The sequence below is a fragment of the Cibotium barometz genome, chromosome 2, assembly GCF_041138505.1.
Source record: "Cibotium barometz isolate CiBa-2024 chromosome 2, ASM4113850v1, whole genome shotgun sequence".
NCBI classification, from domain to species: domain Eukaryota; kingdom Viridiplantae; phylum Streptophyta; class Polypodiopsida; order Cyatheales; family Cibotiaceae; genus Cibotium; species Cibotium barometz.
The window spans coordinates 6,326,791-6,353,903 of record NC_141047.1 but is presented as its reverse complement, the minus strand read 5'-3'; the positions used below and the strand labels follow the sequence as shown (position 1 = coordinate 6,353,903).

General features: G+C 42.5%; 2 protein-coding genes across 3 annotated transcripts in view; both read right to left on the bottom strand.

Moving 5' to 3' along the window:
* The window catches only part of SPL2 (E3 Ubiquitin ligase family protein), a 69,782-nt gene that overhangs the window by 24,822 nt on the left and 17,847 nt on the right, over nt 1-27,113 (bottom strand). For both annotated transcript variants that reach the window (XM_086813183.1, XM_086813191.1), the window contains exon 2: nt 23,183-23,287. In XM_086813183.1, the coding sequence (XP_086669309.1) occupies nt 23,183-23,287 (105 nt within the window). The remainder of the gene's footprint in view (nt 1-23,182; nt 23,288-27,113) is intronic.
* LOC147640584 (uncharacterized) lies at nt 3,963-5,432 on the bottom strand. The gene has a single exon (XM_086813217.1). It carries the CDS (start codon nt 5,406-5,408, stop codon nt 4,299-4,301), a length of 1,110 nt encoding a protein of 369 aa, XP_086669343.1. The 5' UTR covers nt 5,409-5,432; the 3' UTR covers nt 3,963-4,298.

Sequence of the window (27,113 nt, the reverse complement as noted above, 5' to 3'; positions counted from 1 at the left end):
TGTACACACGAACTTATGCAATCGCTTGACCACACAACAGTTAGAGCGGCTAGCTTGTGAATGGTGCACGCAATGCAAAAGATGGAATCGTCGAGATAGGTATAACTTATAAGTTATAAGCATTCAAATTTCAAACTTCAATGTTTATCGAAACTAAATTCTAATACATTGCATGTCACTTGATCATTGTACAATGTAGGTGAATGTGGATGTAGTCAAGCTCATATGGGGCACTCTTGAGAGCGTTAACAAAGAGCAAGATGACGAGGAGAAGAGGCTCTATGCAGAGATCTATCGAGAGCTTGAGTCGTTTGATCGACGACCTACTCGCACTCGTCGTGGACATGGAGGTAGTGGTAAAGGAGTGCAAGTACGAAGCCGTGGATGCACAATTCATCGCGCTTCGAGGGACATTGTGCATACCTATGTGCGACGTGGTTCGGATAGCTCCACAACCGCTCTTGCACATGAGGATGCTCCCTTTGGCTTCTCACATGAGCTTAGAAAGCCCGAGTTCGATGATGAGAGTAACCTCCTTAGCGATTGCAACTTCAACGAGGCCACCGATGTGTCCTCTTCTCATGAGGATGATTTTAGCGAGAGCTCTGATAGTGATGCCTTTGTCTAGTCTCTCCTTGGGCCTTAGACCTCTTTTTGTACTCACTTGTTTGTACTCGCCCCTAGCGTGCATCGCACCTAAATGGCTTATGTACTTTTGTTTCACTTCAAACTTGTTTTTAATGAAATTTTGGTTTGAAACAACTTCTCTAGAGTCTACCCTTCCAAATTGAAAATGTCTATGTTTGTAAGTGTTCTTTTTATTAAAAAATTGTATTTTATGGTACCGTATCCCAAAATTTCATATCGTACCATATTTTCCCGTACGGTATCGTACCATACAGTATCGAATTTTCGTATCGTGATAACTGTGAATGGGTCATCTGGCATTGTTGCCACCCAAATAAAAATCTTGCTCCTTGGGCTATCTAGCATCATTGCCACCCAAACTAGGGTAGGATCGAAATCATAATAGTGACAAGGGCGGCTGCTAGGCCTCCCTATGCAAGGGCCACCACAAGCCCTCGATGGTGGCAGGGGTCCGGGAGGCCTAGCAGTATCCTCTCACCACCTCCTCTTGAATTTGTCTTGTTCGCAAGATGTCTATACCTGTACTTCAAATATATCTGGCCCAATTGGTTCTTCAAAAAGCTCGAAGTATATTTGCATAGTCCTTGAAGTACTCCTCTGGCATTCATTTCACATCCAATAGCAGATAATTCTCAAATTCCAAGAGGAACTTTCTAACCACTGTCTTTCCTCTTTTTCTCACAAAATGAAACACAATCAACAATTCTGGCTCTTCCACCCCTGTTGGATCCTCCAATACAGGCTCCTCTGGGGGTAATCCTGTGTATGGTTGACATAAAAGACATTACGTATCCTCCATTGATATGGAAGGTCCAACCGATAACATACATGGTTGATCTTCTTGGTAATCTGAAAAAGGTCCATATACCATCATTTCCATTCCCTGACTTTGGCAATCCAAAGATAAAATCCATAGCAATACTCTCCCACAGAACATTCAATGGGTGCAATAATCCTGCTTGCTTTTGTCGATCAACTTGACGTTCTGACAAACCAAACATTCTAGAACATATAGTTTAATGTCCTTTCTACTAGGCTAATAGTAGTAGCTTCTCCCAAGCTTGAGTTGTTGTCACTTTTGGCCTCAAGTCCTTTGCTACACATAAACGGGTTTACTTCATAAGAGAATCTTCCTTGATGTCACAAAAGGTTACCAAATTCCCATTCTACAATCTCTTCCAATACAATCCTTGAAATCCTCATTGAAAACTTTCATAGGCCACAGCATGGCCTTCTTGGTTCAAGACTGCTCCAAAGCAATACATGAGGCTTCGATGGTCTGTTTTGATGATAAACTCACCATCCAAGAGGTAATGCTTCCAAACTCATTCTCCTTCCCATTCACATAAAGCTTGTGCTTTCTGAATTCTTGGAAAACAATATCCAAATGCTTTTTATGCTCTTCCTCATCATTAGAATGTACTACGATATCATCAAAGAAAGTACTTGTGAATCTTTTATGGGCTCTGAAGATTCTATCCATCATTTAGTTAAATGTGGCAAGGGTAGACCAAAGGGTAACACAAGAAATTCGTATAGCCCAAAGGTAGTCCTAAACGTTGTTTTGTGCACATCCTCTGAAGAAATTCTTATTTGATGATAGCCACTCTTATCTAGGATATCATCAATCCTAGGTATAAGGAACCTGTTCTTTATAGTAATCTTGTTGAGGGCTCTATAATCCATGCAAATGTGCGAAGACCCAACCTTCTTCTAGACTAACAATACTAGAGAGCAAAAGAATGAAAAACTAGGCCTAATCAAACCCTTTTCCAATACCTCATTTACCTGCTTCATAATCTCCTCTTGTTGGGCTAGGCTTAAGCGGTAAGGTAGCCGGTTTAGAGATGAACTCCCAGGAATGAGGTCGATCTGATGATCTTGTGGCCTCTCTAGTTCATATGGTAAAGAATCTACAAAACAATCTTCATACCTCTTTAAGAAATCAATCCTCTCCGTATCCAAACTAGAGAGGGACTCTTTAGGCTCAGACTCTTAATTTTGGAGTCTTACAAAAAGCAAGTACGAGCAAATAGACAATTTCATTGCTTTGGAAACTTGTACATGGGATATCATGGAAAGAGAGTTTCCTTACACTCCCACATCAAAAGATACATTCTTGCCATTGAAAGGGAACCTAAACTTGCTTCGGTCCCAATCAATGGCTAGATCAACTCTCCTATACCAAGGTATACCAAGTACAAGTTACAACATCACAATGGCTTAGATTTCCAATAACAAAATTCTCATGATCTACATACTACTCCCCTATCTCAAGCCTAAGTTTCCTGAGGATTGGGGTGATCTAAGATTGCATCCCTCCAAAGGCAACATCTAACGTTTTTGGAGTGTCAAATCTCTTCTTAGGCAATTTGAGAGCTTTAATGATCTAAGGATGGATAGTATGGTGAGTAGCACCAATATCAAAGCGGATAAGAACAAGCTGATTGACAACTTTGCCCCAAGCCATAAACAGCTTTCTCTTCTCTGAACGAGTATTATCCAGTTGCATGAGTTCTTCAAGGAGAGCATTCACCTTAGGTAATTTCTGCAGTTGATTCTCCTTCTTTGGCTTACTGCGGCACTATCCAACCATATGTCCTTTTTTTCCACAGTTGAAGCATTTTCCTTCCTTGGTATACTCTACCAACTTTTGATACGTCAGCTTCCTCCTAGATGGCAAAGGTACTTTACCACTATTCTTTAGCTTTTGCTCTCATTGTTCTGACTTCTTTTGGTCAAACACCTTGGTCTTCTTCTTTTGGGACTCTTCTTTGTAAGACTTCCCAATTGTCCAAGACATGTAATCCTTTTGCTTCTATGCTTGTATCTTGAGTTGCTTCCAAGGTGTCCAGTTTTGTCATATATCTTCATAAGGTCAGAAAAATCTGAACTTACGAATTGAGAGATTTAAGAAAGAAATAATAGTGAAGAAGAACAAAGACAAAAAAACAAAGCATTTGAAAGATGAAAAATAAATAAACTAACAAACCTAGCTACTAAGGAGAGGAAATCAAAAGATAATATCAAATGAAGACTTTTAATTAAGACATTAATCAAAAAACAAAAAATAAAAAATAAAAAACAAAAACAAACAAACAAAACAAAACAAAACAAAACAAAAAAAACAAAAAACAAAAAACAAAATAGCAAAACAGAGAACTGTAAACTCTAGACCTAAAGCACTAAGAACTAGAACCAAACATTAAGCTAAACTTTAAAAAAGACTTCGACTCAAAAGTGCAACCATTAACTCCATTGTATATCCAAACATGAAGTGTAGGTTCATCAACTCTATCATGCATAGCGTGGACAATAAGCTATGACATTCCTACTCACGTCATCAGTGCCCAAGAGAAGGTGTAGGTTTGTATAAGGTTAGTCCAAAAGAACATGCTTTATAAAACCAGCAAACTGAGTTTCTATCACTCTCCGGAGGTGATGGGCATACTCAGCCATGATAGAGACTAGCACTCAAAGTCTGCTCTAAGGTATAACAACAAACAATTACAAAACATAGGAAAGAACCAAACTAAGTCTATATTAAGCTAGAGCAAGAAAGAAAAGACTAAACAAGGCCTACTCTAAGTTAAAACAACAAACCCTACTCTAAGCTAGAACAAGCTACTTTTACAAAAAAGAGCATTGAATTATGAATTAAGTGGGCTTTTCAGCTCCCCACTTCTATAAAACTTACTCCTTATCATTTTAAACATTCCAAAAGCTGAAATACCAAAGATAAACTTACTACGATTCATGAAAGAACGAACCTTTTTCAAAATCTTATTGAAACTATAACCTTTTTCAATAAGCAGCAAAATAAGATGGCATGATTGAGAGATAAAGGCAAATTTAGTAGTGCAAAGACAAGAGAATCCAAAAAGTTGAGAGCAGATAACACCATACTTAGTTGTATCAGAAATATTGGAAGAAAAGTGTGGCATCCGAATGATCTTTAAGTTAGCATATTCAGGTTGTAAGCATTTGTCATAAATATCTACTATGAAGCCTGAAGATGATTGAGTGATCTTAAGGTCTAAAAAAGCACAACTATCGCTATTCGAGGTGCGGTTAAGTTCGCAAAATTCCTTGGGATAGATCCCTCCACCTAAGGAATTTGGACTGATATACAAAAACTCTTGAAAGGAAGGAATGTCGAGAACGAAGAGGTCATCTACAAAACGTCGAACGAAGAGGTCATCTACAAAACGTCTCACATTAGAAAGTTTGTGAAGAAAGACAGGACAAGTATTAGCAGAAATAAGACATTCCATAAAATCAAACTCATAAGTAAAAAGATAAAAATTAGCAAGAAAGGCGACACAATTGGTACCGATGAGAATACCAATTGCTTGCTTAAATAAAGAGTCGCCTAAGGATATATAAAGGTTATCTAGGAGAAAATCTAACCTAGTACAAATGTCATCTTTGTCTACAATTTTGGTGAATCTTTTCTTTCTCTTATCTACATCTTGATTTTTACTTTTTAACCAAGAAAAATCAAAATGCAAAGCTGACTTTTCTACTAATAAAGCCTTGCATCTATCCTTTTGTAATCTATAGGCAAAAACTTTCGTCATAAGGGATCTAATCCTTACACGTAAGTCTTCTAAGTCTAGTTTGGTGTATAAGGTCATGAAGTCGAAGGATTGAAGGCATAAAGGAGACGACTTTTCAGCCAGGCTCCGAGAGGAGTTTAAGAATTTCAAGACAGGAACTACTACAGAGTCTTTTAAGACCCAACTCGTGTCTGTAGGCATGCCAGCATCTTTAAGAAGATTTTTCCAAAGGTCATGGATACTAGGTAAAATGGCTTTAAAGCAATGACTAAGCCATTTAGAAACATCCATTAGAGATGTATTACAAGAAGCAGCTATGAACCTAGGCTTTATAGGATTCTTATGAAACTTCAAAACTGTATACAAAAAAGGCAAAGTAGGGTTGCACTTGAAACCAAACGATTTACAAAAATCTTGGTGTTTCAAAATAACGTCTTGAGAAGAAAGTGTCTGGTTTTGTCAACTTGACCACCCCCGTTGGAAGTAAGGTATGGATAAACTTCCTCATCTTCATATTTGAGGGAATTTCATTAACAGATGTGAATTTGAAGAGGCTCCAGCAAAGTTATTGATATAAGTTTCAACATTCCCCCTTGCTTCTACTTTAATTCATCCCATTCCTGTTGCGAATCAGCTTCAAAGGATGAAGGAAAAAACTTCTTATTGAACACCTCCTTGAAGTCCTTCCATGTCTTCAGTTCTTTCTCTTCATGGACAATCTTGAGCCACCAATTCAAGGCAGCATCCTTCAAGTGCATTCTCGCCATCTTGATCTTGGACTTTTATGAATAATCTTCACCACCAAAAGCAGCATATCCCGCTTGGCTGCTACTTGTGAAGTTACTTCATGAACCGCTACTCTAACAGCCTTAGGCGAATTAGCCACCATGGACATTCATGGTTCTTTGGCTTTCTCCTTGTCCTTATGAGGATTTTCAGGACAAGATGAGGCAGCTTGGGTATGGTGGGACTTCGAGATGACAGCTTGACTAACTCCTCTAATGATGGTGGGTGAAGTAAATTTCATGGTCTTTGACTTTTTTTAAGTAGAGACTCCTTTCATGCTGAGGTCGGCTTTCACTGCTATAACACCATCAATCGTAGCAGCCTTCTCAGTAAGAAAGTCTTCAAAGACATTAGCTTCACCTCTAGCTTTAGCTCTTCTCTCCATCAAAGCTTAAGTCTCTAGATCTGCTTCGAGCTCTCGGTACCTTTGTTGAATCTTCTCATAGCCTAAAAAAGACACCATCAAAGAATGTCGAGAACCTCAAGATTGTTGATGAATACAAGACTCTCCTTCTCCTGACATGGTGAATGTAATCTATGGACCGGCCAAAAATTATGTTAACTCGGGAAAGTTCTCACATTAGAATTTATGCATCTCAGTGTTTTGGGGTTGTACCATTTATTTAGTATTTTATGTATTTTCTCCTCTATTTATGGGTCATGAGCTGGTCGGCCTACTTTAGTGCAATCGCCAAGTCATTCATGCACTATATAAGGAGTTTCCCATTTCTCACTATTTCATCCCCTTGCACAAGTTCAACATTCTCTTGCTGGCCAATTGCCATTGTAAAGCTTCAAGCTAATATAAAAGGTGATCTTGTCCACAAGCTCTCTCTACTCTCTCTCTCTCTCGTCTTGTTTACACTTCCGCCTGTGCATTCTCCAACACTCACAAGAGAAGACTTAGCTCTGATACCATGTAACGTACGGACGCGTGAAAGCGATAAAATTGATGAACTACTTGTAACAAACCCACTTAATCAACAATCACAAATAATGAAAGAAAGTGGATTCAAAGAAAAGAGAAAGGAGACCTCATTGAGGGGGGGAACAAGTCCCTCCCCCTTTTCAAACCACGAGCACAAAGTGTCTAAACCTTTACAATAGTTGAGAAGTGCCTTCCTACCTTAATTAGCTACTCAAAAGATATACAAATTACAATTCACGCTCCATAAGTTATCTAGTAATTACCAACTCACATATGGAACAGTTTTGAGCAAGACAATGATCAATTTAAAGAACAAAGTATGAGGCTGGTTACAAAATTTGAGTTTCTAATACTATATTGAACGTTTTATGCATGTGTGCTTATTTTTTGTTTCATTTGTTTCTGCTTGTGCTATCATTTGCAATATCGAATTTGATAATCTAGAGCTTCACAACTCGGTCAAGATGATCACTACGTCTAGAGTGGTGGTGGTAAGGTGAATAGGCATTGGCATGATCCCACCTTTGGCTAAGATTCTATATCTACAACTGTCTCTCATGGATTCTTATTCTAAGTTTATGTTTAGGAGAAATTTGATGATTAGAATCTATATTATAATCAAAACTTTGTATTTGTTGCCCGTCATATATTAGTGACATAATTCTTGATAATATGCGAGCAATTAGTTACATTTTTATTTTGTAATTTTTGTAGATAATTTAATTTCTATTTATGATAGCTTGGGACATAAAGTAGGGTTGTTATATTTCAAGTTCATCTCTATGTCTATGAGAGCATCCTCCAATCTTTGTGTCACATGCGGAAGCTCTGGGGGGTCTTCTTTCAACCCTAAACATCTTCTTGGAACATGCTGATGCAAAACACAAGTAGAAGATGGAGAGAAGAGAGAGAGAGCTGAGTTTCAGTATATTCAATGTAGTACAAAAAGGTGTACATTGTTGGCAAGCCATAGGCAGCCCCATAAAAGGTTGCTAAATCTAGTCTAAGACCTAACACCCCAACAAGGTGACAAGTGCCTCATAATGAGCTAGGCGCTGCTTGTTATAGGCTTGGGAAGCACAAATGGATTGGCTGACTTGCTGTCCGCCAGGTCCCTGGACCCATAAAATCCCTTTGCTACAACCGACACAAGAACAACTACTTTATCTACAGGCCGACAACCTTCTCGTCCATCCAAAAAGTTTTCCTTTCCAACACTAGCTACTGTAACTCCATAATGAAGTCTTGAATCTGTTCTTTATCTGCTACCCTTCAAGGATTAGCCCTAGGAATGAGCATGCACATGTCTTGCACATGACATCTCCCTCTGCTAAACTTGACGACGAGATTCCAACTTCTAACCTTGGATGACTGTCATCATCCCCTTGTCTCCTCATGGACTCCCAAACCTGTCATCCTTCCCTTCCTAGCAACCTTTTCATTGAAAACCCGGCCCAGTCTCCAAATCTGATGAAGATCTATGCATCTGTTTCACCTTCCTTCTTGTCTTGTCCCTGAACACTTTCTTTGGTCTTCTTTTCCTCAACATTGAGCCTCGCACTCTCACTCCACACCTTGGAGGATCATCCTCCCTTGGAACCGTTCCCTGCAAGCCTTTCCTAGTATGCCCCAAGTGGCATCCGACTGACAGGACTTCCATTCCCCTTGGGTCTTGTGGAACGCCACCAACCAACCTCCTGGGAACTTCTTCCATGTCTTGTGTTACTCTCCTTGGACTGTGCACCTTCACCATCAGTGTTTAGCCTTGCTGATCCTGATGCTCTAATACTAATGTCACATGCGGAAGCTTTGGGAGTCTTCTTTCAGCCCTAAACACCTTCCTGGAACATGTTGATGCAAAACGCAAGTAGAAGACGGAAGAAGAGAGAGAGATAGCTGAGTTGCACTATATTCAATATAGTACAAAAAGGTGTACATTCTTGGCAAGCCCAAAAAAGGTTGAAAACCCTAGTCTAAGACCTAACACCCCAACAAGGTGAGAGATGCCTCATAATAAGCTAGGCGTTGCCTTTTATACAAGTCATCATAATACCTCCCTTTTTGATAGTCAACCACAATTTAAATAAGAAGATTGTAAAGAGTTTAAATAGCCCACTTTCTCCCACCTGGAAATCATTGCCACACCCCATGAGAATTATTTGATAAATTGTGATAAATTGATTGCTATGAATTTATTTCGTGTTGCCTATTGCTCTACTTGAACATTGGATTGTGTATATGACTTGTTTTTGGCATGGACATTACTTGATTCTATGCATATGACTGTCTCCAGGCTTCAAGGGACCCAAGAGACCCCAAGACCATCCACGAGCATCGCGGATACCCGAAAATCCCAATAACCAGCATGTGAATGCTTGTTTAACCGTATGGTTTGATAAGTTGGGAGTTTTTGTATGTGCAGCATATAGGTATGAAATAGATTATTAGTATTTCCCTTGACCTTAGTCTAAATATGACACTAAGATTTTCAGCAAGAAAGATAATGTTGGAAGTATTAAGAAAAAACGTGACGACGAGGTGGCTAATATGGCTCTAATACCACGTTAGCATTCATGGTGCCAGGATGGAGCATATGCTGTTGGATTATATATCATCTCCAGAGGGCCTACATCACCTGTCATTTTATGAGACCCTGCATTGGCATATTTAGCAGATATTATTTAGGCATTTCTCTATCACGAACATATTCATTAGCTGCAAAAATCTCATCCTTTGTACGAAGGATGGGTGGCAATACCACTCTGCCATAAATAATCTCAAACGGGGCCTTTCCCGTGGAGGCATGAATAATATTGTTGTAGGCAAACTCAACAAGTGGAAGATACTTCTCCCATGCAGTCTTTTGATCTGCCACATAACACTTCAACAAATCCAACACGGCTGAATTTGCAGCTTCACTTGGCCATCCGTTTGGGGATGATAAGCTGATGAAAACTCAAGTTTAGTGCCCATATAACTCCGCATCAACCATAGTTGGAGTAAGAGTGAATGCATGATAAGCAGACTGATCCACTGGCTGAAATGCATCCAACTGATAGAGTCCATGACATTATGTACCAGTAAGCATCAAGGTCAAAGCATTAGCTTTGTCTCTGACCATGCATTTGTCATCATCAAAGTTGACTTGCATACCACACTGTGCTAAAGAAGAAATGGACAACAGATTCTTCTTTATCCCTGGTACATATAAGGCATCTGTAAGGCGAAGAATAGAGCCATCAATGGCTGTGAGCTAAATCTCCCCAATGCCACGAACTGGATATGAAGCATTATTGGCACACTGAACGGTCTTGCCAACAGGGGCAGGGCATACATTACAAAACAAATCCGTGCGAGATGTAATATGCTTTGAAGCACCACTATCAAAATACCAAGTACATGCATGCTTAGTCACACTGAGTGCCTGTGAAGACCAAGAGGCATCATAACTGCATGTGTAGAAACAGTAATCCCTGTCTTCAACAAAGGAAGCAGTCTCCGGAGGAGCTTTAGAGGTATCTTTTATAGACAACCCAGACTCCTTCTCCTTCTCTTTGGCAATCCTCTTCCTACACTCTGTGATGTAGTGACCTGGCTTCTTACAGTAATGGCATTTGCCCTTCTTCTTGGGCTGTCCATCACCTTTCTTGGTATCCTGAGATGAACCACCATCACCTGAATTCTGATTTGAACTCTTTGGCCTTTCCCTTTTTGACCTGTCACAAATGCTTGTTCATTCAGCACTTGTGTTCATGTTCATGTTCTTCCTGATTTGCTCTTCCTGTAACAAGAGAGCAACAAGTTCCTGATACTTTAGGGGCTCAATAGCATTCCTCATGCTAAGGTTCAAAGAGGTATGAAAAGCCAAGTAGGATCTTGGCAAAGAGTTTAAGATGGTGGATACAAGCTGTGTCTCAGGAATAATCTCATCCACATTGATGAGTTTCTCTCTCAAATCCTACAGCTTGTTCAAGTGGCTAGACATTTCATCTCCTTCATGCATCTTCTGATTTTCCAGCTCTCTTTTCAAAAATGAGATCCGTGCCTCATTACGAGCAGCATACATCTGCTCCAGAGTCACCCATGCATTCCGTGAAGAGCCAGCTGAATGAATATGAGGTATAATAGACCTCTGTACTGACAATGCAATAAGTGATAAGGCTTGTGCATCTTTGGCATCCCATGTCTTCTGGGCATTTGTTCTTTGAACAGGCTGTGGTTGAACTGGTTGCTGTGCCTATTGTCCTCTTCCACGAGCACCCCCTTGGGGAGGAGTCTCTGGAGCCAATGGGCCCGGACGTGGTTCATCACCACCAACAAAATCCCAAAGACCTTTTGCCACGAGCACATTTCTCAGCATGAAACTCCACAAGCAGTAATTCATGCCATCCAGCTTGTCTTCCTTAGACAAGTACGTGAACACATCACTCTGCTGTTGATTTGCCATTATGCCAGTGCACAATGTTGTACCTGTGTATCAAAAAACCCAAAAGCAACAACCCTGAAAGCAACTGTACTCCACTGAGTACAACTGACCCAAATATGCTTGCACTCTCAATCCTCTGAATGTGCAAGACAATGCACCACTGACTGAGTAGAGCAACAAAAGTGGCTCACACAGTGCCAAAATGCCCAAAATTTCTGCACCCAAAGCCTTGCAAAAGCCTGTAGAGGTTTCTTTGCAAGAAAACCTCCGTGTATCTGCCAGAAAAGCTTTCACAAAAAAAACGCCCAAATTTCAAAACATGTAAAGCTTTAAATGTTACCCATGTAATTACTGGTCGGCTGTAGGCTGTACGGAACAACTGTCCGGAGCAGAGTACGGAAGAGAAGCGGCGACTGGATTGCTGCAGGTATACGCAGCAGGTGCTGGTCGTCTGCTGTCTGCTGTACGGAGCACTGTACGGAACAGCCGGCGCCTGTATGGACAGACAGCAAGCCTGGACGAACTGTACGGCTGTCTGTGCAGGACTGTACGAGGGCTGGAGTGGCTGCAGCTGATGGCGAGCTGTACGGACAGGTGATAGCGAGCTGCAGCTGGCGAACCTGTACGGGTAGGGCAGGCGAACCTGTACGGGCAGCTGATGGCGAGGGCCTGTACGGACAGGGCAGGCGAAGCTGCTCTGATACCAAAATGTGGGAAATGGTTGTTAGGGTTAGGGTTTTGGAAGGCACATCAACAGGAGGCGTGAGAGAGAGAGAGAGAGGAACACGTTTGCTCATATGATGATAATAATAAAAAGAAGTACAATAGCCACATATAAAAGATGTGACCTAAAGTGTGTTCACATGGTCCAGCCATAAACTGTGCCAGGTGGACCAAACCACTTATAAACCACTATAAGTGAAACTAAGCTAAACTGGGGAAAAAACCTCCACTAACTGAAGTAAAAAGTGCCCCAGTAACCTACTGATGATCACTAGCACTCCTTTGGGTGCATACACAACATAAAACCCAACAACTCACATGCCTCTTATATTATCAACGAGGGTTATCTTATGAAGGATAACTGCCTATGTGTGGTGAAGGATTTGCGTCCAAAGGTTATGGAGGAATGTCACGTTCCACCTTATGCTGGTCATAGAGGTATCATGCCCACTACACGCATGATTCAGAGATATTTCTTTTGGCCAAGCATGTGTAAAGACATTGAGGCGTATGTACGTGCATGCATTACTTGTCAAAAGGTGAAATTTGACAGGCAAAAACCTCCAAGTTTGCTTCAGCCATTGCCTATTCTCTCGCAACCTTGGGAAAGTATTACTATGGATTTTATTATGGACTTGCCTAGATCCCAGCATGGAAATGATGCTATTTGGACCATTGTGGACAGGTTTAGCAAGCAAGCTCATTTCTTGCCCGTTAAGAAAACCATTAAAGTTGATCATATGGTAAAGCTTTTTCTTGCTAATATTTTCAAACATCATGGAATGCCTAAATCCGTTGTTGGGGATAGAGATCCCAGGACTACGAGCCTCTTCTGGAGGGATTTATTTGATAATGGCATGCTCGCATGGGGCATGTAAATTTTGGTAGTCTTATGCTTATGCAGCGACATAACATGTTGACAGACCTACCTCTTATGGAGAAGCCTCTTATGGAGAAGCCTCCAGATCACATATGTGAAGGATGTATTTTGGGAAAAATGCATCGGTTTTTCTTTCCACATGATCAAGCTCTACGAGCAACTGCAAAGTTGCAGCTTATACACATTGATCTTTGTGGTCCCATGCAGACGAAGTCATTAGGAGGTTCCTTCTATTTTGCTACATTTATTGATGACTTCTCTCGTATATGCTGGGTCTATCCGTTGACACGGAAATCACAGGTATATGATGCATTTTTGGCCTTTGCAGCACTTGTTGAAACAGAGTCAGGATGCAAGGTTAAGACCCTCCGTTCTGACCGAGGGGGGGAATATGTGTCACACATGTTAAATTCCTTTCTTGAGAGTAGAGGTATCAAGCATCAGTACACTACTCCTTATACTCCACAACAAAATGGGGTTGCAGAAAGGAAGAATCGGTCACTCATAGAGATGGCCAGATGTATGTTAAAGGCAAAGAAGCTACCACATGTCTTTTGGGTGGAAGCTGTTATGTGTGCTTGTCATATTTTGAATCGATGTTCCACAAAGGCATTGGTTTCCATTACTCCTTTTGAGGCTTGGCATGGCCGCAAGCCTTCGGTATCACACTTTCGTACTTTTGGGTGTCTTGCATATGCACACATACCCAAAGAGTTGAGGAGGAAGTTGGATGATAAAGCCACAAAATGTATTTTTGTTGGGTATAGCCGTGAGAGCAAGGGCTACCGGTTATATGACCCACTGTCCAAGAAGATATTCACTAGTCGGGATGTGATTTTTGATGAAAAATCAGAATTATCCATGGCTAGTTATGATGCAAATCAGGCTGAAAATGATGTGTTTGAAGGCCTACTACCTATGGAGTTTCATTCCACAGTTGGTGATCCAACCCACGAGGGTGTAGGGCAGCCAGCTAATCATGAAGGTGGTGCAGAAATTCAGCAGGAGATTGAGCCAGAAGTTGAGCCAAATATGGGGCAACAGGCTCCACAGGTCAGACATATACCTAGATGGTATTTGAGGACATTACAGGACAGCCATCTAGAGGCTCCTCTTGCTGGCCGTACTCGTAGGAATGAGCATGCACACATCATGGATTTAAATATGGTTATGGCAACTAGTTTACAGGATGATGATGAGCCTGATTCATTTGTGGATGCACGAGACAATGTGCATTGGAACAAAGCCATGCAGGATGAACTTGATTCTATTAAAAAGAATCAAACATGGGATTTGGTTGATCTGCCCAAAGGCAAGAAAGCCATTGGTACTAAGTGGGTCTATAAGTTGAAAAGACATGCAGATGGCTCCATTGACAGGTACAAAGCCCGTCTAGTTGCAATTATGAGGAAACATTTGCTCCTACATCCCGTATGTCGACACTTAGGAGTGTCATTGCATTGGCTGCACATCGTGGTTGGGGTGTTCATCAGTTGGACATCAAGACTGCTTTCCTACATGGGGACCTCGAGGAGGAAGTTTATGTACATCAGCCCATAGGTTTTGCAGAACATGGTCATGAAGGGAAAGTATGCAGGCTGAAAAAGGCCTTGTATGGTTTGAAACAAGCTCAACGAGCTTGGTATGCAAAGATAGATGCTTTCCTGCTCACTCAAGGCTTTGTGAACAATCCATCAGAAGCCACTTTGTATGTAAAGAAAGAAGAGAAAGATCTGCTGGTCATCAGTCTTTATGTAGATGATCTTTTGCTCATGGGATCAAATGATGACAAAATTGCAGCTTTTAAAGAGATACTGCAACAGACATTTGCCATGTCTGATTTGGGGCTCGTACACTACTATTTGGGCATACAATTTGTGCAGGATAACAGAGGCATTGGGTTGTTGCAATCTCGGTATGTTGCTAAACTTCTGGAGAAGTTCAAATTTCAGGATTGCAAGCCTATTAGCACTCCTATGGAGCCTGGGATGAAACTGTCACTACAAGATGACAGTACTTTATATGATGCCACTATATATGCTCAGGCTGTTGGGTGCCTTATTTACTTGTGTACTACACGGCCAGATATTCAGTATGCCGTATCTCAGTTGAGCAGATTCATGCACAGCCCGCGATTGTCATATTGGCAAGCTGTGAAGCGTGTATTTCGGTATTTGCAGGGTACCTTGTCTCTTGAATTGCTTTATCCTGAGGGGGGTGACATGCAGCTATATGCTTACAGCGATTCAGATTGGGCTGGTGATTTTGATACCAGACATTCCACTAGTGGAAATTGTTTCTTTCTTGGCTCTTCATGTATTTCTTGGCTAAGCAAGAAACAGACCACAGTGGCCACTTCGTCTTGTGAAGCAGAGTACAGAGCAGTCTACACTACTACCGTTGAGTGTGTATGGCTACGTCGTCTTATGACTGATATGGATATTTCAGTGGAGGAGCCTACACCTATCTATACTGATAGTCAGAGTGCCATTGCCGTGGCCAGGAATCCTGTGTTTCATGCTCACACGAAACACATTGAGATTCACTATCACTTTGTTCGGGAGAGACTCCAGGCAGGTGATATCAGTCTGATTTACTGCCCTACAGATCAAAATGTGGCAGACATCTTCACCAAGGCACTACCACGTCCGAAATTCGAAGCATTCCGCACTGCTTTGAATTTGTTCCCTTTTGGTGGATGATGTGCAGTGATCACATATCACTCCAGGGGGGTTTGTTGGGTTTTATGTTGTGTATGCACCCAGGGGAGTGCTAGTGATCATCAGTAGGTTATTGGGGCACTTTTTACTTCAGTTAGTGGAGGTTTTTTCCCCCAGTTTAGCTTAGTTTCACTTATAGTGGTTTATAAGTGGTTTGGTCCACCTGGCACAGTTTATGGCCGGACCATGTGAACACACTTTAGGTCACATCTTTTATATGTGGCTATTGTACTTCTTTTTATTATTATCGTCATATGAGCAAACGTGTTCCTCTCTCTATCTCTCACGCCTCCTGTGGATGTGCCTTCCAAAATCCTAACCCTAACAACCATTTCCCACATGAGTGACCAGCCATCAAATCAGTCCATATATGGCAAAAATCAGCATCCAAATGATACAAATCTCGCATAGCAGATAAGTCCCCATGAGAGACCACTGAAACTGCAGCCACATAAGGCCTCCTGGATAATGCATCTGCCACCACATTTTTCTTTCCCGAAGTATGCACAATCTGAAAATGAAACATGGAAAGAAAGTTTGCCATTCTCATCTGCTTCTCCGAAAGCTTTGTTTGAGATAGAAAGTATCTCAAGCTTTGATAATCTGTCTTGACTACAAATTCAGTCCCAAGAAGATAATGTTTTCATATCTTTAAGGCATGAATTACAGCCAAGAGCTCTTTCTCATAGATATCCATATGAAGCTCAGCATCATGCAAACGACAGCTCTCATATGCAACTGCATGTCCTTCTTGATTTAGGACAGCCACTATACAATTGCCACAAGCATCACATTCTACTACGAATGACTTTTGCAAGTCAGGAACAATCAATACGGGTCTACATATGATAGCATGCTTGAGCTGCAAGAAGGCATCCTGTTCTTTTGGAGTCCATTTGAAAGTGGTTTTCTTCTTTGTGAGATCATGTAGAGGGGTGGCTATCATAGCAAAATGCCTTATGAAACGCCTATAATATGAACATAATCCCAGAAAACTACATACTTGATGTACGTTTTGCAATTCTAGCCAATTCCAAATGGTTTCTATCTTTGCAAGATCCATTGCTACTCCATCCTTGGATACGATGTGACCCAAATAATGTATCTCTGAAAGGAAGAACTCACTTTTCTTGGCATTAATGAAAAGTTTATGCTTCCGCAGCTCTTCGAACATGGTCACCAAATGAGTTCTATGTTCCTGCTCATTTTTTGAGAAAACCAAGATGTCATCAAAGAATACATATGTGAATTTGCGATGGGGTCGGAATATCCTATCCATCATACGATTAAACGTGGCAGGAGCATTGGTGAGACCAAAAGGCATCACCAAAAATTCATATAATCCAAAAGCTGTCCTGAATGCAGTTTTATGAACATCTTGTGGCACCACTCGTATTTGGTGATAACCACTCTTCAAATCAAGACGGCTGAAACAAGCCGAGCCATCAAGCTTATCCAAAAATTCATATAATCCAAAAGCTGTCCTGAATGCAGTTTTATGAACATCTTGTGGCACCACTCGTATTTGGTGATAACCACTCTTCAAATCAAGACGGCTGAAACAAGCCGAGCCATCAAGCTTATCCAAAATGTCATCAATATGCGGGATTGGGAATCTATTCTTGATGGTAAGCTTATTTAAAGCTCTATAGTCCACACATGTGGAATGACCCGTCTTTCTTTTGAACAAGAAGCACAGGAGAGCAATAAGGTGAGAAACTAGGCTGAACCAAACCTTTCTCTAAAAGCTCATTTACCTACTTCATGATCTCTTCTTGTTGTGCGGCACTCACACGGTATGCGGGTTTGTTAGGTGGAGAACTACCTGGCACAAGATCTATGCGATGATCCTCGGGCCTTTGAGGAGGTAATTCACCTGGCAATGCATCAGCAAAACAATCATTGAATGCATGAAGAAAATTCAGCCTATCATAAGTCATAGCATCCACATTTTGATGACTTGGTACAATGCTATCACGAACAAAAACCAAGTACGCAGAAAGGCTCTTTTTCATTGCTTTATTAATCTGGATGTGAGATACAAGTGGGATGAAATCCCCTTCTTTGCCGGCATCAATGAAATGCATGCGGCCTCTATGCATAAAAGAAATCATGTTTGTCTTGTATTCTTTGCGGGACTCAAGCCGATGATGCCATGGCTTGCCCAACAATACATCACATCCATTAAGTGGTGCAACTAAGAAATGCTCGTTATCAAGGTAGCCCTGGATATGTATGCGCAACTTCACTATCAATGGGATAACCTGCACCTCTTTACCAACAAAGGCAGCTTCGGCTTCAATCTAAGGTCCCATGTTTCAACCTCAATACCCAAGGCAGCTGCCGTTTGAATAGAGATGAAGTTATCGGTTGCACAATCATCAAACATGAATAAGGCGAGCTGATCCTTGATTTGACCCCATGCTTTGCATACCCTCCGCTCTTTTGCATCATGTTTTGTGTTTCCCTGCACATCGGGAACTGCATGCACATTAGCCTTGGTTTGCTTATCCTCATGCTTTGGTTTGCGGTCAGGGCATTGTCGAAACATGCGCTCTTTGCTGCCACAAGAAAAACATTTTCCCTCCTTGGCATATTGCTCCCTTTGCTCGGGGGTCAAGCCAAATTTGTTCTTCTTTGGGGCCTAATCTTTAGATGAGGTATTTTCAGCTTTACCTCCCTTGTGGGTCTCCCGGAAGTTCTTTTTAGGTGGCTGTCCACCTTTTTGCAGATTTGGGACAGCCTTGTCTTTGCCCTTTGATCCACCTTGATCTTGCTTAATTTTGAGCACTAATTGCTCCGCATTTGGTGGCAAGAACTGAGCATAAAATCTGTCCTTAAACTCTTTCCAGGTGCAAATGGGATCTTTGGTGATCTTTTCAGTGATCCACCAATGAGCAGCGGTCCCCTTCAAGAGCATGATAGCATGGCGTACTTTAGGCTTCTTAGTGAAGTCCTCATCGCTAAAAGCAATGTCAAACTGTGCCACAAATGCTAACACTTTGGAAGCATCATGCTCTCCATGAAAAACATCAAACTTAACGGACTTGTCACCTGCTTTAAATTCCTTGAGCTTTCTGGCATGAGGCTCATGGTCCTCTCTTTTTCTTTTCCCTTTATCCAACGGGGCAGCCCTATCTACATGGGCTTCATGGGCCATCATGGAAGTTTCATGAAGCACGGTGACATGTGCTCCACGAACTTGAGAATCAGATGCATGTGACTTTCCTGCATAAGGCAATGTCTCTCCATGAGACAACTCAGTAGGCAAGGCTCTTCTAGTGGCAGACCTGTCACCCCTTCCATGGGATACATGTCTTGAATGCAGGTGACCATCATGCCCTCCATGAGAACTAGCATACATATACCTGTCAGCCTTTGTGCCTTGTGGAGAAGATGCATGACGAGAGGTGACAATCACCTCTTTCCTTTGCATAAATGACCTCAACCTTTGAGATGCGGAATCTCCATGCTTCAAGCGAGGTGGATTTCTCAATTTCAGCTCTCCATCTTCCCCCTCTTTGATGTCACCTTTGCGGAGGAGGTAGGAAAGTGCCAACTCCCTTGGCTTCTTGCCCACTTCCCGTGCCATGGATTCAAAAGTCACATCTACCATTGCATCGGCTTTCCTTGCTTCAATGGCACTTTGCACATGGGGATCTTCATGCAAAAATTTCAGCTCTTGCTCTTGTGCCTGCAAAAGCTTTCTCATATGCTCCAATTCAGCCCTCATTGCATCAAGCTCTTCTTCTTGCATGACTGTCTTTCCTCGAGAGAGTTGTCTCCTTGAATCACTATCATTTACCCTCTCAAGGGGCTTGTGCCTTCCTTGTAAAGCATCAGAACCACGCGAGGCACTTGACGGGCCCCTCGAATCAGGCACTTCCAAAGGGTTGCCTTGGCTGTCCATTGTGTTAAGTGTGCTAGAACCGGGGTGTCCAATACACAAGTTCGTTTCCCCACTAAGAAGAGGGAAATAACTTGGCTCTGATACCAATGAAACCGATCCCGTCAAGTGGGAATAGACTCCGTCGGACACCCACACGCGTAATAGCACAACTTAAATATCACAATTTGAATGGACAACTTAATAACAACTGAAAACTGAAATGAAAAGAAATGTTGATCAATGGACACCAGCACTGGGGCCGGAACAGGCCGACCCCCCCTCAATATATGATATATTATTGGGAGTATTTAATAGATACAATGCTCCATGGGTTCAAAGAACCAGATAGCAACCGGACGACTGGGGCTTATACATGCAGATCTTGCTGGATCCATGGAGGTTGAGTCCCTTGGAGGGGCACGATATTTTCTTCTTCGCCTCCTAGTTTTGTGATTCAGAGACAGGACACCCATGTGTATCTTCTACGGAAGGCTCTTTATGGTCTCAGACAGGCACCCTGTGCCTGGTATCAAAAGATAGATGCCTTCTTGTTATCTCTTGGCTTTGAGAGGGCATATGCTGACAACAATCTCTATGTGCTTCTTTCTGATGGGGATATTTGCGTCATTGTTTTGTATGTTGATGATCTGGCTCAGATACTAAGTTGGTCACACAGGTTCAATCCAAGCTTTCAAAGACATTTGAGATGACTGATCTTGGCCTTCTTCATTATTTTCTTGGGCTGGAGGTTTGACAGAAAGATGACTGTATCTTCATTTCTCAGTAGAAGTATGTGAAGAAGCTACTCTCACTTTATGGGTTGTCAGATTGTACACCTCTCTCTTGTCCCATGGATCCCAATGCCAAGTTATCCAAGGAGGATGATACACCCTTGGTGGATTCCATAGAATACCGGCAAATTGTTGGCTCATTGCTTTATCTTGCCAACACCCGTCCAGATATCTCCTATGCTATGAGTGTTCTCAGCCAGTTCTCCTCAACCACTTGAAGGTCTCATTGGCAGGCAGCCTTGAGAGTTCTTCGTTATCTTCAAGGTACTTCAGATTATGGCATCACCTATTCCAGTGGTGCTGATTTGGTTGGTTTCACAAATTCTGATTGGGCAGGCTGCATTGATACTCGGAGGTCTATATCTGGATATTGCTTCATGCTTGGTACTGGATGGGTTTCTTGTAAGTCTCAAAAGCAGAGGACTGTTTTTGCTTCTTCCACCGAGGTTGAGTACACATCCTACCTTCTCTCCTCCACTGAGGCACTTTGGATTCTTCAGATTCTGGAGCATTTGTGTTGTGCCAACACTTCCCCAGTTACCATCTTCTTGGATTCTCAGAGTGCTATTGCTCTAGCTCAGAAACCTGTGATACGGGGACAGTCCAAGCATATTGAAGTGCATTATCATTTTGTACGCAATTGGATCGAGTTGGGACTTCTTCGACTGGCCTACTGTTCTACCAAGGACAATGTGGTGGATCTCTTCACCAAACCACTTCCAAGAGCTACTTTGGAGGTGTTACTTCAGCACGCTAGTATTGGACCGCCCCTCTGCCGTTGAAGAGGAGGTGTTGGATTACAAGAGAGTCTACATCACCTTTTCATGCTTGTACTGGTCATTTTATGAGACCCTGCATTGGCATATTTAGCAAATATTATTTAGGCATTTCTCTACTGTTTTTTAGGCATTTTATAGCATTTCTATGCTACATATTAGTTGTCGGCCTGCTACAGCTAGCCGACCAGCTCATAGGAGGGGTATATAAGGGTGCACACCCTTCCCCTTAGTTTTCATCTCATTCTTGCATATCTGCTGGAGGTCATTGGCTGTAGCAAAAGTCTCTTATGCTTGTAAGCACCTACGGGCTTCCCTCGTGCTCATTTTCAGCAATAATCAACTGCTTCCAGCCTTCTACAGTTTGTGCTTTGGGCCTACAACCTGTGATGCTCTTTCTTTCATATGCAAAGAGAGATTAGGGTTTGTTGAAAGGCTATGGTGGATGGAGGATAGCCATGGTGAGTGTGTGTGGAGAAAGAAAGAAAGTTATATTAAACGTCTTCAAAAGACCCAGTGGGTCTATGAGACCAAAAGTGATACGATAGTGTCCATGTAATCTCATCATGGTATAAAAGAAAACAAGACTAGAGCTATACGTTGGGAATATCAAATCCGAACCATATGATACAACGTGGGTCCATCATCATCATACAACCTATGGAGCTAACCCCCCGGTAGGGGGAGGGGGCCATCAAGGATATCGAGCATGGGGTTAGCCTGTAGAAGGCTTTGCAGATCCGCCGGGCGTGGGAAGGTGGCTCTTTGCCTCTCCAAGATCTTCTCACGATGGGGCTGATGTCTATGTTGCTAGCGAGGTCCAAGTAGGGAGTCTCGGGCACTGGGTTTGCTATAGTGCCGTGGCCCGGTCGGTATGTCATCCATGGCTGGTGGGGCATCCTCTCGTGGTCAGAAGAACTAAGTGATGGTCGCTTGGGGCCAGGGTGGATGTCTCTCATGGGGTCTCAACTCCCTAATCAATGAGTCTCTGTGGCAATGAAGAGGCCCAGGCACCGAGAGAGAGAGAGGTGAAAAAGCTCAAGAAAAAAAGATTGCACGACTCAAATGATAGTCCATGTTATTAGAACCATCTGGGTACATGCTTTTATAGGCATCAAACCTTATCTTTTGACCAAAACCTAATAAGAGTTGTTCACACCCCAAAGAGGGTGTTCACACCAACTAACTCCGAAATACCAACTAGTCAATCAGCCAAAAGAGTCCCCAAGCAGCTTAAAATCTGATAGTGCAGCTCTAGGGCAGCCCCAAACAGAGTGTACGACATATCCCCCAGATTATGGGTTTAGGACTAAATTCATATGGTTAAGATGGACCCTCGGTGAAAACGTGCCAAACCCATCTTATGGATATGGTTGGAGACACCATGGAACCTGTACCCGTGTCTACCCCAACATTGTGGAAAACAAGCTTGGAAAATGGGGGCTTCGACAGTTTGACCAATACAATGGTGAATTATGCATTAAGCATAGCATGTCTATTTGGCATACATGCCCACGTGAACCTGTTTCCCGGTGTGGACATTGCCTAGATTTAATGCCTGTGAATGTCGACAGAGCCAGGTATGCTTGTCGCCTGGAAAACGCTCAGCGATGTGTGCATGACCCTGTTTGCAGCCTAACATGTGCGGGTGGTAAGTAAACCTACGCCCTATTGAATGTTGATAAGGTTTTATTGGCTAATATGTGGATGTAGGTACACACTCCATAATAAATTGGGTGGGCAAGTTATAAACACAGTGGACCATTTATTATTTGGGTCCAAGCCAAAAATGTGTGCAAATAAGGAGGGAATACTGTAGCAAGTTGCAACCCCTCACAAACTAAATGAAGGTACTCAAGGTAAACAAATCCAGCAACTAAAGTAGTGCCTCAAATGAGGGCTTATCTTCTTGATGATTAGGAATTACAACTACACATGTTCGTGAACATCAAGTTCAGCTGCCAAAAAGAAAACTTTACAGCCAAGATAAAACTTTAGCTTATACAACACACAGATATTGGACACTGGAATTGCATTCAACAACAAACATACATACCTTTCTAATTGACACGGTAACCTGTTCTTTCAATGAACCCCAGCCAAGGAGGCCTCTCCAATCAGAACTCCAGCCAAACAAGCCTCTCCATTCATTGTAAAGACACTAGTAAAATTACAACAAGAAAGGCATTCTTCAGTTTCTTAATGCTTGCTCAGAAGAAAATTCTGTTTTAAGAATATTTTTTTACTCTAGGTCATGATCATGTAAAGAAAATATACTATCTAAATGTGTAAGTGATTTACAAATTGGAACAAACACTCAAAGTTGCAGTTTTGAAGTATATACTTCATTTTCTAATATAGAAAGAGTGAAGATCCAAAAAGCAACTACAGACATGCAAAGCAAGCGCACACATTGTAGTGCATGAGCAAACAGCACCAACGCATTCTTGAACTTAGAGATATACAAGGAATAAAGCACCCGGACTACTCTTGCAAGCCTGAAGTCTAGATGTTCACTAAAACATCCAAGTATCATGTGAATAATCAAACAATGTAAAGTTTAAACACATGCAAATGGTGCCGATAGAGATGTTAAGCAAGCACACTATACCCCATGCTAGGGGCAGGTCCCCCCTTGAGTATCTTTTATTTCTCAGCTTCCATCACCCCCTAGTACATACTAGATACTCTCCACCAGTACCTGGTCACATAGATCACAAGTTAATCAATCAATCAAATACAAAAAGTATAAGTCTGGAATTTAGTTCTTGGTCAAGAAAATCTCGCACTTCCTTCTTAAAAATCGTGTCCTCTCTTCGTCATAAAATACCCCGAGGTAACTTTTTTCATGTGGGAGTTTTTCACATCCCCAAAAAGAGTCAAAATTGGGTCCTTGATGGTCAAATATTAGTCACACACTCATTAAAAAACTCTTTCAAAATTGACCAATCCAATTTAGAGGCTGGTTAACAAAAGCCAAACACTAATCAGCACTGAGGAGGGGTCCACATTTGTCAACTCTGCTCAAATCAAGCCAAAAGGGTCAACTCTGGTCAAGAGCAGCCATATAACTGTTGCACAGTCTTCTACTGCCCCAGTTTTTCAACAAACTAATGCAATACAAAGAGTACAAACGAAACTTCCTAACATTTGATGTTTGTGACTATACAAAATCTTTTTTTTCCTGGACAAGAGATCCTTCTATTAGTTAAAAATCAAACAGCCATAGGCTAAATGTAGTTGCTCACAATCCTCCAAAGAGGTAGAGGAGGAGCTTGGGAGGGTGGTTCCCTCCATGGATGGCTGTTCTCGGAGGGAACCTACCTCATACCGGGGGAAAAGGGGGGTGGCGGGGTGGCATATAGGAGGCCTGTTGTAATATGCGGAAGCTTCGGAGAAGGATCGGTACTTCAAAACTCAGAAATCAGCACTCTTTTCGCGACGGAATTAACGCACAAACTGAAAGGAGATGTGCAGAAAATAGAGAGAGAAGGGGGAGATGGAGAGGACACAGTATTGGGTCCCAATTACCCTCTGTAGGGCCCCCACCACGGATGGTGTATTTGCTTTATTAGAATGATGTAAATCTGAAAACAAATACAGAAAACTTCACCTTTTCTTGGCTGGAAAATCCTGCCCTTGACCTTCAGAAGTCCACCCCTTTGCTTGGCAATCTCCTTGGCTTGGCTGGCCCTTGATTGGCTTGAGCACTTGGTGAAAACTGAGATGAATTGATGGGATTATGGCCTCCACTATTTATACTCCTCCTCAGGAGCAGTCGGCTAGCTGAAAAAACAGGCTATGTCCGATACTTGTGGAAATTCAGCAATAAATGCTGAATTAAATCCCAAAAAATACTGCCTTTTTTTCCTAACAGGCTGAAAGTGATGCGCCTGCTTCTGATTGGCTGGACACCACTTTTGTCCACAATCCCAAGGCTGGGCAGCCTGTATGGGCTGCCCCATACATGCCCTACAGCCATATAAAGGCTGTAATCTCCTGGAGATTGCCTTATCTGTGCCCTAGAGCTGTCCTACAGCCCCTCCATGGCTGGTGGGTTCAGCCTGGGCCTTCTTGGCCCTCATGGGGATGGTTTTCACACCATTCCCATGCCCATACTAAGCTCCGGGGTAGCCCTATGGGCTGGCCCCTTGTCCTAAACATAGTCTACTCAGTGATCTGGCATCCGGTACCATACCAGATACACAGAACCACTGACATCATTCTAGAGGGAGACTCACAGCGCGGACTGGCACTGTTTCATGTGCAGGACAGTGCACACCTGACCTTAGACTCCTATGCAGGACAATGCACACTTGACCTCGGACATCTGAGATGGATCTCTGGCTGACTCGTCCCGCACTGGGCTCACATGGGACCAGTTCACCATCCCAGGTCCTGCACCTTCTGTACAGAAATGTCTACGTGGCATCCAAGTGCGGGATGCACGTGACATCCCCTTCTGCTTAACTTGACGGAAGCTGCATAGCCTCCAAATGATCCGTCAATAATGCCGGATAGTCTTCGAAAAATTCTTTGTCGAGCCATACCGCTTCATGAGTTCCTCGGTCCTGAAACTTCGTGAGGAATTGTCGTAGTCTTCGGCCTGAGCCATGCTTGAAACGGTGCAGAAGGATCTGTTCTGGAACCATTACTTCTGCTTCATCAACAATGTCTGGTTCCGCTTCGTCTTTGACCTCTGAAGGGGATGGACCTGCATATGGCTTTAACCAACTGACATGAAATACATCGTGCATAGTCCAACTCGGAGGTAGCTTTAACTGCATAGACACCTCATTAATCTTTTTCCGGATGGGAAATGGTCCGAAGCTCCTGAAAGACAACTTTGGGCATCGCTTGCCCACTTGCTTCAATCTTTGCTTCATAAACCGAAGATACACCCAATCCCCTTCCGAAAACTTCATGTCCCTTCGGTCTTTATTGGCCTGTCGAGTGTAGGCCTCTTGCGCTTTAGCCAATCTGTCTTTAACGGACTCTAGGATCTCCTGGTAAGACCCCGTCACTCTGTTCGCCTCCGGTACTGAAGACGAAGTCCTGGTTAACGACGACTGAAAAGGCCTTCCAAACGCTGCCTCATATGGAGTCCTGCCAATAGCTGAAGAAAAAGAGTCATTCAAAACAGCTTGAACTAAAGGCAAAAACGATTCCCACTTACCTTGCTGATCGTGGACATAACATTTCAGCACATCAAAGGCCAACTGGTTGTATATCTCTGTCTGGCCATCTGTCTGTGGGTGGAATGCACTGGAAAAATTCAACTTAGTACCAAAATTATCAAACAATGCCCTCCAAAAATGACTGGTAAACTTGGCATCTCGGTCTGACACTATGGTTCTAGGAATCCCGCCAATCGGGTACCAATGCCGAATGAATAGCTGGGCAACATTCTCGGCGGTCACATTGGCCCTTCAAGGAATAAGCATAACAAATTTGCTGAACCTATCAACAATAGTTAAACACTGCGTATTACGCTTACTCGGACTGGGAGGCAGATTTGTGACAAAGTCCATCGAAATGTACTGGAAAGGACCCTCAGGAATTGGCAAAGGCTGTAACAACCCTATCTTCTTTCCACGAGGAGCTTTCACCTTTTGACAAATGTCACAGCGTTGTACATATGTAAACACATCATGCCTCATCTTTGGCCAATAGTATTGCCGTTCTAATTTCTCCAGAGTCGAATTCATGCCCCTATGACCACCTGTAATGGCGTCATGGGCATCATGGAGAAGAGCTACCCGGAATGATTTCATGACACATAGTCGGCCTTTGTAGAAAAGCCAACCATCGCGTATCAGAAAATGACATGGTCCTATGGCATCCAATGCCTGTTCCCACTGAGTACCGAATTCCTCGGAATCCGCGTACGTGTGCTTCATGTCTTCTAGTCCTGTACCAACAAGGTCAAGTCTAGTGGTCTGAATCGTAGATACTTGTCCCTTCCTGCTTAAAGCATCGGCCACTGG

Coding starts and splice junctions, on each gene's coding strand:
- LOC147640584 (XM_086813217.1), bottom strand. CDS start 5,408: ATGCCTACAGACACGAGTTGGGTCTTAAAAGACTCTGTAGTAGTTCCT.